The following is a 12,490-nucleotide window of genomic DNA, read 5'->3' as shown; positions in this document are numbered from 1 at the left end:
GGGTTAGAATGACCAGCATAGGGCCGGTTCCCACAAAACCTACACCATTAGCCCTGGAACCGGCAGCCTCTATCCTGTGCCCATCCCAGATTCCAGCCGTATATCCGATAGGCTGATGGGGAATCTCGTGGGAGACGAGCAGCTGAAGAGTTGCCCCCTTTAGACAGATAGGTGTACCTTACTCATATGCCAGGTTTCACCAGCTTGTCACCATGATGGCTTGATAAGAACTGATACTGAGACCTAAGTGACTGTTGGAACTAAAAGTACAGTGGAAGCAGGGATCAGACATCTTCATCAGCTCTTCACAAGCCTTCATGGAGCATGAAGTGTACTCTGCTGCTTTGTGGGAGACTGTACCATAATAGCATGCTTCCTGCTGTTTATCAAAAGGAATGTGCCTCTACGCCCCAGCAGCCCTGACGCTCTAACCTATCTTCTTCACACTCCCCTTCTGAGCAGATTTAACAATGCAGTCGTTCCTGAAGTGGGGAGTACAAAAAAGGGACAGTCGTTCTAAGCTTGTTTTTCCCAGGAATGTTTACACAAGCAACACGTAATACAGGTCTGTGTTTCACACATACCCCGACTTTTGTTTGCCAGCTGTATATTTTAAGGCACCTGCTGCATATACGAACTTGCTCTTACCAAGTCAGGACACAGAGACACACGCTATGGAGGGAACACAAGGCTCGTTTAATACTGCAGGAGCAGACGTGGGCTCAGCTCCGTATGTGTAGGGTGGGTGCTCGCCCAGCAAAGCCGACGCACGGCAACCATGCTTCTTCAGAGTTCAGAAGCACCTTCTGTAGAGGAAGAAAGGCCCATGTTCCTCATACTCAAAGCGGTGGACCCACAGTGGTTGGAAGCCCTGAAGTGACGCCAGGATGGAGCCGCCCGTCCACACTGCAGTGTCTCTCTCGGGCAACACGTTTACCTGGGGGTTGTCATTGGGACACATGCTGCTCAGCTCCTTCTGCAGGCGGTTAGGGAAACCGCTGAGCATAGTGCTGCCCCCGCACAGCAGGATGTTCCCCATGAGATCCCGTTTGAGGGCAATGTCACACTTGTTAAGGCAGGACACTGTCTGGGTGTGGAGGCCCAGCTGCATGGACTTGATAAGAGAAGGCTTAAAGAACATTTCCGAGCAGAGAAACCTCTCCTGGCACAGGCTTATCTCCTTCCCGTCAGGCAGAGTGTACTGGATCGTGTGCACAGTGGCTGGGACTTTCTTCTCTTCGATGGGGTCCAGGGCCACAAAGCAGCATTTCTTCTTGATGTCCTCCACAATGCTTAGCTGGTCCTCGGTGAAGTGTTTCCCCAAGTTATTCATCAGGCCCATCAAGTAGGCTGTCAGGTCAGAGCCCGCGTAGTCCAGCCGTCCGGTGATGCTGGGCAGAGGATAACCCTCGTAGATGGGGACCACGTAGGACACGCCGTGGCCAACCTCCACCACCAGGCCGGACGTCCTTCCGTAGGAGTACATGGACAGGCGGGATTGGTAGGCGATGTGCATGGCGGGGGTGCTGAAGGTTTCAAACAGCATCTCGGCGTACTTCTCTCTGTTGGTGTGCGGGCTCAGGGGTGGGTCTGAGACCAAGACCGCGTGCTCCTCTGGGGAGATCTTCATCTCCTTGTGGAAGAGATGTTCCCAGATATCCTGCACCGTATCCCAGTCCACGATGATGCCATGCCGCAAAGGGTTAACTAGCTTGAGGCGAACCTCTGGGTTGATGAGCTCCTTCCCCACAAACGTCTCCTTGCGATTGTCCCCGGTTTTGGCCGTCTCCATGTAGGGCTTGCCCACCGTCGAGGAGATGTTGTGGGTGGGCTTTGGCAGCCCGGCGAAGCCACATTTGCAGTAGCCAGTGCCAAGGTCCACGACCACTGCTTTGGTCACCTCTAACCTGGGCTTCTCCCTGACCGTCGTTGATTTAGTAGGTTCTTCTGGCTCCGAACGGTTGCAGCGGACCCACACTGCCCGCTTTGCCGGGCCGTCCTTTAGGGAGGCCGTCTGGAGGACGTGGGCCTGTAGGGGGGCCTGTTCGCCGCCTCTCTTGGCAGGCCCATCCCCGATGATTCCTGCCTGTGGAGCCCACATGCTATCAAGAGCCATCTTGCTCTCAGAAAGTTCCTCGATCCCACTGGGGTCAAGGCCTGAAAGGCTTATTATCAGACAGCAACTTGGGAATTTCCCCAATGATGACATCACTGATTGTGACATAATCTGGTGACCCGGGGCTTTCTAGATACTGGGAACCTGTGTCCCGTGTTGGGGTGGATTTAAGGTAGTGTTTTGGAGGTGACTTCACCCTTTTCTAGATTGTGTAATAAGCCTGATCTAGCCAATCACTTATTTATTGAGCACTTGCTCCGTGCAAGGCAGCTGGGAGAAAAAAGAAAACCTCTGTGCCCTCGTAGAGTTCACACTCTAGTCAGCAGGAGCTGGGGGGAGAGGCAGTGGCCGAAACACACAGGGCAGAAGATGGTAAGGGCAAGAGAGAAAAGGCAGGGAAGGGGCCTGGGGAGGGGAGCACGCTGCTGCTGCTTCCTCTACCTCTCCTCCCCTCTCACTCCCCCAAATAAATAAAATATTAGGAAAAAAAATAAAAGTGTTACCTTCTTGGTTCGATGGGTGAACCAAGAGGATGAAATGGCATCGAATCTCGAGAGAACAGGAGTTCACTTTGCTCGATGCCCGGCTGCCTAAGAGCTCACGTACTTGCCTCTGCTGTGCAGCAGGGGTTCGCGCGGCCGCCTTGGATTGTTCGACTTCACCTCAAAAGAATGTTGATGTGAAAACCAAAGGCATTTTTAATTTAGGATGACCCTGTCTTTCCTTCTCAACCTTCGTCTTGAATTCGGACAAATGTGCGGCAGCCCGACGGCATTCTCATTGCCCTGGATCCTCCGTGGCTGCTCTAACAAATTACCACACTCAGTGGCTTCAAACAGCGTCTACCACTCCGGAGGTCGGGAATCCGCAGTCACCCTGCTACCTTCACCTACGTTCCTTGGCTTGGGGCCCCTTCATCTTCAAAGACCTGCCATCTCTCCCTTGACCTGACCCTCCTGACCCACCCTCTTACCAGGACCCTGGTGGTAACGCGGGGTCACCTCCCTGCCTCAGACTCCCCAACTCCCCTATCTGCGAGGTCCCTTTTGCCCTGAAAGGTACCATTCACACAGATCCCAGGGATTAAAGGTGTGCATACCTTTTGGGAGCCATCACACACTGTCACTTGGCCTGTGCTCCCCACTAAGGCCTGCCAGGCCGTGTTTCACATGCTCCCTCCCGCCCCACGCCCGCCCCGGCTCGCCCCCTTGGCCCTTTGTGTCCGTGTGGGTGGGAGAGCTGCTGTGCTGGCTCAACGCCAGGCGCTCGCTCCACCTGGTCTCTGAGGCCCAAGACACAGGGACCCAGGGGCCCCGCACGTCCTGCAGGCTGCAGTCACCGGACTCTCCACTCCTTTTACTTCACCTGTCAGGATCTTGCACGCTCGGATGCTCTCTCTTAGCAAAGCCTTTCCCCTTAGCTTCTACGTCCCCCTTTGTGTCCCTTCTCTCTCCGGGGTCAGGACACAGTGTGGTACCGATGATGGGAGAATATGGAGACGCTTGGCACACTGCCCCCAGAATGTTTCGCTCCTGGCATGCACGAGCCCCCATGCTTGGCACTAGCCATCCCAGGCGCTCGTGGGCTCCCTGGGGTCTCCGGTGCAGTCCTTCGAGGTTAGAGGCACCTACTATTACTCAGTATCTCAGGCCACGTTTGCTCCTCTGGCCCGAGCCTAGAAAACCATCAGGTGACTCTTCTTGAAAACAACTCCCAGGCCCTCCTATAGGGGAGAAAGAAACCTGTGAAGGTTAGACCAAGAAACCCATTTCTCTTTGAGCTGGTATCCTTGCTCCGGCCTTTGGGACACAGCCCACCCTGGATTCTCAAAAGGAAGGTGAACTGGGCCCCTGTAATTTTAGCAGCTAGAAGAAGGAAGAGAGAGAATCTAGTAGGGCAAATGCCAAAGTACAGGGTTTCTTATGAATCACCTGGAGGCATTTTGTTTGTTTTTGTTGGGAGGACGGTTTGGGTGGCGGGCCCTATGGGAACCTAGTGAATTTGTCCGTTCTGTACCACAAGCCATCTTCCTTGCTTTGGAGGAGGTGAGGGATGCATCCTCCTTCCCTCACTCCCCACGGCCCATCTAATCATCTGACGTGAATACAGTTTGAAGCGAGAGATGTCACAGGGTCAACAAGAGAAGGCCTCAGATGCTAAGAGGAAGATCTTGGGTTGAATGGAGGACGGATGGGGAACCACCCAAGTGGATGGGACCCCACCTTCTAAACTTCTGGAGAACCCGTCCCTGCTCTTGCACACACTATCACAGCCTGGCTTCGGTCCCCCTCAGGTCTTACAGGACGGTCTTCAGTGGCCTTGCCCCTCAACATCACAGCTAGACACTAATCTTTTTCAAATTTTCTAGCAGGCAGATCTGACTGCTCTGCCCCTGCTTTTTTTTAAGATTTATTTATTTATTTTAGACAGAGAGAGAGAGAGGCAGAGACACAGGCAGAGAGAGAAGCAGGCTCCACGCAGGGAGCCTGATGCGGGACTCGATCCCGGGACTCCAGGATCGTGCCCTGGGCCAAAGGCAGGTGCTAAACCCCTGAGCCACCCAGGGATCCCCTCCCTGCCCCTGCTTAAAGCGCCGTTGGGGCCCTCACGCTCTGGTGTGTTGGAGTTGAATGAACTTGAGTGAAAATACAAACATCTCAAGAGCTGTTTGCTCTTGGGCGAATCTTTAGGATTCTGAGCCGCCTTTTCCTCAGCTCTGCCTCCCTCTCAGGATCCCGGGAGGTAACAGGGAGGCACCTGGTACAGTGCCTGGCTTACTGGGGGGGGGGGGGGGGCTCAGATATTTATCACCCCGTCAGCCAAGAGGCCGAGGAAGACAAGGTCAGTGGACAGGGCATCAGGAGCAGGGCGGTAAGGGGAGGGGGCAGCAACGCGAGGCCCCAGTGTGCTGGCCCCAGCCCCGTCTTGGGGCAGAGTCGAGTTAGGGGATGGCCGTGGGGGGGGCGGGGGGGATCCGGCCGGCCCAGGCCCGCCCTCCCCGGGCTGCCGGAATGGACCGGCCCTCGGTGACCTCACAATGGGGTGGGGGGTGCCAGGCAGCGCTGGAGGCCCAGCGGCTTATTTCTGCCCACGGAGCTCTGGGATGCGCATGTGAGAAAGGCGAGCCGCGGAGGCAGATGGCGGTGAGGAGCAGCCCGAGCCCCGCGCCCCTGGGCGCGGCTCGGGGTGACCCGGGGGAGGCGGGGGCGCTGCCGGGCCCCGACGCCGGCCTCCGGGGCGCGCGGGCGGCCGCGCCGCTGAAGGCGAAGGCGCGGAAGGTGCGCAGGATCAAGGCCCTGGTCATCGACCTGGGCTCCCAGTACTGCAAGTGCGGCTACGCGGGCGAGCCCAGGCCCACCTACTTCGTGTCCTCCACCGTGGGCAGGCCCTGCGCGGCGGCCGCCCAGGCCGGCGACACCCGCAAGGAGACCTACGTGGGCCACGAGCTGCTCCGCACCGGGGCGCCCCTGAAGCTGACGAACCCGCTGCAGCACGGCGTGGTGGTGGACTGGGACTGCGTGCAGAGCATCTGGGAGTACGTGTTCCGCACGGCCATGAAGATCCGCCCCGAGGAGCACGCCGTGCTGCTCTCCGACCCCCCGCTCGGCCCCGCCGGCCAGCGGGAGAAGTACGCCGAGCTCCTGTTCGAGGCCTTGGGCGTCCCCGCCCTGCACGTGGCGCCCCAGCCGCTGCTGTCCATCTACTCGTACGGCAGGACGTCGGGCCTGGTGCTGGAGAGCGGCCACGGCGTCTCGCACGCGGTGCCCATCTCCGAGGGCAACGTGCTGCCGGGCCTGCCGGGCCGGGCCGACTACGCGGGCGGCGACCTCACCCGCTACCTGCTGCGGCTGCTCAACGAGTCGGGCCACGCGTTCACCGACGACCACCTGCACATCGTGGAGCACATCAAGAAGCAGTGCTGCTCCGCGGCGCCGGCGCCCGGCCGCGAGCTCGGCCTGCGCGTGGACTACGAGCTGCCCGACGGCCGGCGCCTGGCCGTGGGCCCCGAGCGCTTCCAGTGCGCGGAGATGCTCTTCCGGCCCAGCGTGGCGGGCAGCAGCCAGCCCGGGCTGCCCGCGCTCGCCGCCGCCTGCCTGCAGCGCTGCCGGGACGCGGGCCTCGGGGCGGAGATGGCCGCCAACGTGCTGCTGTGCGGCGGCTGCACCATGCTGGGCGGCTTCCCCGCGCGCTTCCAGAGCGAGCTGGGCCTGCTCTGGCCCGGGGGCGGGCTCGCCGTGGCCGCCGCCCCCGAGCGGAAGACGTCGGTGTGGACGGGCGGCTCCATCCTGGCCTCCCTGCAGGCCTTCCAGCAGCTGTGGGTCAGCAGGGAGGAGTTCGCGGAGCGCGGCGGCGCCGCCATCCACAGCAAGTGCTGAGCGCGGCGGGCGGGGCGGGCGGGGCCGCCGCTCATAAACCCGTCCGCGCTCTCGCTCTCGTCTGCTCTGGCTTCCTTGCTCTCGTCTGCCGCCGGGGACCGGGGGGGCGGGGGGGAGGACCGGGCGCCCTGCCCGCGGGCTCCCCGGGGCCCCCGCCCGCCGCCCGGCAGCGCCTCCCCGACCGACACCGACCCAGCGCCCCCGCAGCTGTTGGGGCCACGGAGCCAGGGGAGGCCCGGAGCCCGGGAGCCCTGCTCCTCTCCCCGCCTTCCGGCCCGGGGGCTTCCAGGGGGGCCAGCGCGGCCGCCTGCGCGTGGGCTGCGGTGACGAGACCGCGGGGCGGCCCGGGGGCTCAGCGGCTGAGCGCCGCCTCCGGCCCGGGCGGGATCCTGGGGCCCGGGATCGAGTCCCCCGTCGGGCTCCCCGCGGGGCCCTGCTGCTCCCTCTGCCTGGGGGTCTGCCTCTCTCGCTGGGTCTCAGGACTACAGAAGAGCTTAAAACAAGAAAAAGACCGCGGCCCAGGTGGCCTCCGACAACGGCAGTTCACCTCTGGAGGCTGGAGTCCAAGAGCGGGCTGCAGGCGCGGCTGGATCCGGTGGAAGCGACCCCCGGGTTGCGGACGCGCAGCTTGCCGAGCTCTGGGGGGGCGGGGGGGGCGGGGGGGGGGGCGGGGGTCGTCCTGCCGGCCGCACGCGGATCCGCGTTTTCCAGAGCGCCAGCCCCCGCGGCCCGCGGCCCCCCTCGCGCTCCTGCTGCCGCAGCGCCCCCGCGTGGCCAGCCCGTGCTCGCTGCTCCCGCTCGCGCCCCAGGAGCCGCGGAGAGATCCTGAGATCCCAGGATCCCGGGGCCCAGGCGGGGAAGCGGGGCCGCCGCTCGCTCCCACGTCCTCAGCCTCAGCCGCTCCGTCCGCAGGCCCCGCGGCGCTGCCCCCCGTGCCCCCAGTGCCCCCCCGTGCCCCCAGTGCCGCGCGTCTCCCCGGGTGGCAGAGGCTGTCAGGCCGCCGCCTCCTCGAAGTCCCCGGAGCCAGGCCCAAGGACACGGGGTCCCGCCTGGGCGGCCGCCTAGCGCTCGGGGACCCCGCCTGCGGGAGCCGCGCAGCCGAGCGCGCTCGTCCGGGTCCCTCGGTCCCTCGGTCCCTCGGGCGACAGGGCGGCGGCCGGCGAGGATGCGAGGGGCGCGGCGGGACGCGGGGAGCCTGCCTGGTCCCCGGAGGCGGGGCGGGGGCGGCCTGAGGCCTGCAGTGCCGGGTGGCCGAGGGCCCCCACCCGGCTGGCGGGGTCTGGGGCCCCTCCCGCGCCCGCGGGCACGCGCAGCCCCGAGGAGCCCTGTCCGCGACGGCGGCGCTGGCCCGGGGCACACGAGTGTGCGCAAGGCCGACGGCGCCCTCGGGCCGCCCCCGCCGCCCCCTCGCGGGGCCCGGGCGCCTGGCTCCCCGCCGCCACCTGCCGGCTACGGGGATGGGCCCCGGGGTGGGGGGGCGCGGGCCCGGGCGCTGCTGCGACGGCGTTTGCGAGCGGGAAGGAGGCGGCGGAGCCGGTGCCGGTGCCGCGGGAAGGGGCCTCCGCTGCGCCCGGGCCTGGAGCGCCCCCTGCCGCCGCGCCGCGCCCGCGAGCTCAGCCTCACCCGGGGGAGGGGGGGACCCCGGGCCTCCTTCCTGCCGCGGGAGGGGAGGCCTGGACAGCGGAATGTTAAGAGCAACACATCAACTTATTCCCCAACAAATCGGCCACTACACACGAATTTTTATCGAGATGTAGAGTCGCAGGAACACCTGGGTGGCTCAGGGCGTGACCCCCGGGTCCCGGGATCGAGTCCCGCCTCGGGCCCCCCGCATGGAGCCTGCCTCTCCCCCTGCCTCTGTCTCTGCCTCTCTCTCATGAGTAAATAAATAAAATCTTAAAAAAAAAAAAAAAAAGATGCAGCATCACACACTAATGCTCAAGTGCAGAAACCTAAGAACATCTACTGGCCGCCGTCCTATATTCTCTGGTTCAGATATTTGTCCCTGGGGTCTGGAGTTGGAGCTCCTTAGGGGCAGGAGCGTCCTGATCGTGGTTTCTTGCAAGCCCGGCGCGGGGCTTGGCCTCAGGGATGACTCACTCCCAACCTGGGAGGTACAAGTCCCAAGTTATTGTCCCCATTTCACAGGTGAGGATGCTACGGCCTGGAGAGGTCCAGAAAGCTTGTCCATTGGGTGCAGCTGCCTGGTAAGCCAGTCCTGTGCCAAATCAAGGTTTGGTGATTCCCAAATACCCCCTTGCCTTTGTCTCCTCCCCGCAGGCAAATAACCGATTTATTTTAACCAAGAAAAAAACATTGACCTAAAAGCGGCTCTCAAGTAATGAACAGCAAATACGATGTAATTTCATGATCAGCTTGAGATACCAGAGTTAAGAATGCTGACCTTTGGGGGATCCCTAGGTGGCTTAGCGGTAATTTAGCGCCACCTGCAGCCCAGGGCGTGATCCTGGAGACCCTGGATTGAGTCCCCACATCCGGCTCCCTGCATGGAGCCTGCTTCTCCCCCTGCCTGGGTCTCTGCCTCTCTCTCTCTCTCTCTCTCTCTCTCTCTCTCTCTCTCTCTGTCTCCCATGAATAAGCAAATAAAATCTTAAAAAAAAAAAAAAAAGAATGCTGACCTTTTAGCAAAGGAGAGACTTCTCTTGCTTGATTGCCAGAGACATAAATGATCAAGCACTAGAGTGACCTCAGGTGGTGAAAGTCTACTGTTAAGAGCCTGTGAGCGGCTGTCATCCTCACTGTCCCTCTGGGCAGCCTCACCGCTCTTCCTCTAGTGGGTCTTACCAACTCTGCTCTGGGAGTTTCCTGCATGAGATGGGTTTAAGCAATTAACCCTGTTATAACATCTATTAATCGTGTTCTACTTGACTCAGGTGGGTTTTGTATGTGATCCTACGTTTTCCTGGAGCGTAGTGTTTCTTGATCAGTGGGGAGCAGGAGTGTGGGCCATTGGTTATCCTGGCACTGGCTCTTATCACGGCCTGTGAGAGTCCTAACTATATGGGGATTTTGCAAGCCAAACCCAATTTTTAATTTGTGTTGGTGGCTTGAACTGAGCCTGGTGGGCGTATTGGGTGCCTTAGAAATCAGCAGGTGTTACTAACCAGGTTCCCCCAACCCCAGAGAGTTTGTTTAAAGGGGGGGAGCTGGAAAGGGAGAGAGAAATGGTGGGCAGCGGAATTGTCTCAGGAACTGGTTCCCCCCAAAAAACAGCAACAACAACAACAAAAAACCAAATAACAAAACCAGTGTGGACTTGTCCTAGATTGAATCAGTAGACCTGGGGAAGCACCTGGGAATCTGCAAGTGAGAAGTTCCGCCCCAGGTGATTCTAACGGAGACACCTAGTAGAGAAGCTGCTCAAAACACTACAGGGCTGGTGAATCCCTGGGTGGCTCAGCGGTTTGGCGCCTGCCTTTGGCCCAGGGTGCGATCCCGGGGGTCCCGGGATTGAGTCCTGTGTCGGGCTCCCTGCATGGAGCCTGCTTCTGTCTCTGCCTCTCTCTTTCTGTGTGTCTCTCGTACATAAATCTTAAAAAAAAAAAAAAAAAAGAATGGGGCCATCTGGGTTTGAATCCCAGTTCAGCCACTTAGCTGGTAAAAAAACACTACAGGGCACATGCGGAGCACAATGTAGATGTTCCGACGTAAATCAGAAGCTGTGGCATAGTGTGGGACAAGCCAAAGCGGCTGGGCGCCCGGGATGCTGCTCCTTCGGGTCATAACGTTGCTCAGGACCTATTTAAGCCTAAGTCTTCCTCCAAGGCACAGCCCCGCGCCCGCCCCTCTGGACGCATTCCCTGGCATGCTCTCCAGCTGGACGCCTCCTCCCTGCGGGGCCGCTGCACTGCTGTGGCTTTGCAGGCCTGCCTTGGCCCTTTTTATGTCTGCACAACTTGGTGGAAAGGACAGACTGTGTCTCTTCCATCTTTGAGACCTGGTGGAGCCTTGGGTTTGGCGTGGAGCAGGTGCCCAGGGAAAAGTATGCTGCATTTATTGCTCCTAGGCTCCTTAATTTGTATTTCTTGATTTGTTGTTGCTCTTCCTGTCCAGAACTCTGCAGGATCTCTGAAGAAAATATAGGTAGTTGGCCCTGTGGTGAACGGATGCCAAATAGGCAAACACAGAAAACACACTTAGACTGGGTTTCAGTGGGGTTGAATAAGGAATTGGTCTCCCAACATCCTCTGCTCCATGAGTACCATACTCGGAGGCCCCCAGTGGGGTAGGGTCTGCAGATCCAGTGTGAAGATGTATCTTTATCCCCATTCAGAGCAATGAGGTGGGACAAGGTGATGAGACGTGGGGCTATCTGGTACTTACCTCCCTCCTCCTCCTCCTCCTCCTCCCCCCTCTTCTCCTCCTCCTCTTCCTCCGGTATTAATGGGGCCCAGGGAGGAGCTAATCTTTCACCTCCACTTGGAGGCAAGTGATTGGTGGGTATCGCCACACTGAGTCTAAGGTTTATATGGAAAAACAAAAGACCCCAAATAGCCACCACCACAGGAAGAATACAGTTTGAAGACTGACACTATCTGACTTAAAGCTACAGTAATCAAGACAGTGTGATGTTGGTGAAAGAATAGACAAGTAGATCGATGGAAACAATACGGAGAGCTCCAAAATAGATCCATGCAAATATATAGTCAATTGTTGGCAGAAGAATAAAAGCAATTCAATAGAGAAAGAATAACCTTTTTATTTAAAACAGTTTTTTATAAGATTTTACTTACTTATTCATGAGAGACAGAGAGAGAGAGAGAGAGAGAGAGGCAAGACACAGGCAGAGGGAGAAGCAGGCCCCATGCAGGGACCCCGATGTGGGACTTGATCCTGGGTCTCCAGGATCAGGCCCTGGGCTGCAGGCGGTGCTAAACCACGAGCCACCCGGGCTGCCCAGGATAACCTTTTTAATAACATGGAGCTAGAACAATTGGAAATCTTTTTGCAAAAAACCAAAATGATCTAGACACAGACTTTACCTTCCACAAGGCTTAACTCAAAATGGATCATAGACCCAAATGTAAACACAAACTCCGGAACTTCTAGAAGACAATATGGGAGAAAAGCTAGGTGACCTTTGGTGTGGTGATGGGATTTCAGCTAGCACACCAACACAATCCATGAGAGGAACTATTGAATCGATAACCTAGACTGTATTAAAATGAAAAACTTCCACTATGGGAAAGAACCTGCTAAGAGAATTAAAAGGCAAGACTCAGAATGGAAGAAAGTATTTGCAAAATGCATGTCTGAGAAAGGATTTGTATCCAAAGAACTCTTAAAACACAGCAATAAGAAAACAACCCAATTAAAAATGGGCAAAAGGTCTGAATGAACACTGCACCAGAGAAGAGATACAGATGGTAGATAAGCATATGACAAGATACTCAACCGTATATAAAAGACACAAAATGGTGCAGCCACTTTGAAAAACCATTTGGCAGGGTGGTTTTTCTTTGTAACCAAGATAAACATATTCTTATATGATCTAATAATCACACTCCTAGATATTTACCCAATTGAATTGAAAATTTACATCCAGGGCAGCCTGGGTGGCTCAGCAGTTGAGCGTCTGCCTTTGGCTTAGGGCGTGATCCCAGGTCTGGGGATTGAGTCCCACATCGGGCTCCCTGCATGGAGTCTGCTTCTCCCTCTGCCTATGCCTCTGCCTCTCTCTCTCTCTCTCTCTCTGTGTCTCTCATGAATAAATAAATAAAATCTTTAAAAAAAATTACATCCACATAAAAACCTACACACAAATATTTCCAGCAACTTTGTTCATAATTGCCCCAAACTGGAAGGAACTGAGATGTTATTTAGACAGATGAATGGATAAATACATCTATACAGTGGAACATTATTCAGTGATAATTCACTGATAATTCAGTGATAAAACACTATGGACTTTAGTTAATAATAATGTGTCAGTATTGGCTCATTAATTATGAGAAATGGGCCACACTAACGCAAAATG

The 12,490-nt window shown here is 57.7% G+C and overlaps 2 protein-coding genes across 2 annotated transcripts; one reads left to right on the top strand and one right to left on the bottom strand.

Annotated features, from left to right (window-relative positions):
- Positions 1-673: 673 nt before the first annotated feature.
- ACTL7A (actin like 7A) lies at positions 674-2,588 on the bottom strand. The gene has a single exon (XM_038553038.1). It carries the CDS (start codon positions 2,222-2,224, stop codon positions 794-796), a length of 1,431 nt encoding a protein of 476 aa, XP_038408966.1. The 5' UTR covers positions 2,225-2,588; the 3' UTR covers positions 674-793.
- A 2,571-nt stretch (positions 2,589-5,159) lies between these two features.
- ACTL7B (actin like 7B) lies at positions 5,160-6,508 on the top strand. The gene has a single exon (XM_038553039.1). The coding sequence runs from the start codon at positions 5,254-5,256 to the stop codon at positions 6,490-6,492; it is 1,239 nt and encodes a 412-aa protein (XP_038408967.1). The 5' UTR covers positions 5,160-5,253; the 3' UTR covers positions 6,493-6,508.
- Positions 6,509-12,490: the final 5,982 nt, after the last annotated feature.

Source organism: Canis lupus, chromosome 11 (assembly GCF_011100685.1).
Source record: "Canis lupus familiaris isolate Mischka breed German Shepherd chromosome 11, alternate assembly UU_Cfam_GSD_1.0, whole genome shotgun sequence".
NCBI lineage: Eukaryota > Metazoa > Chordata > Mammalia > Carnivora > Canidae > Canis > Canis lupus.
Note: the sequence above shows the minus strand (reverse complement) of the source record. Positions and strands in the feature narration are given on the sequence as shown.

What these genes read in the sequence shown, in the direction of transcription:
- ACTL7A (XM_038553038.1), bottom strand. Translation starts at nt 2,224, where the DNA reads ATGTCACAATCAGTGATGTCATCATTGGGGAAATTCCCAAGTTGCTGT.
- ACTL7B (XM_038553039.1), top strand. Translation starts at nt 5,254, where the DNA reads ATGGCGGTGAGGAGCAGCCCGAGCCCCGCGCCCCTGGGCGCGGCTCGG.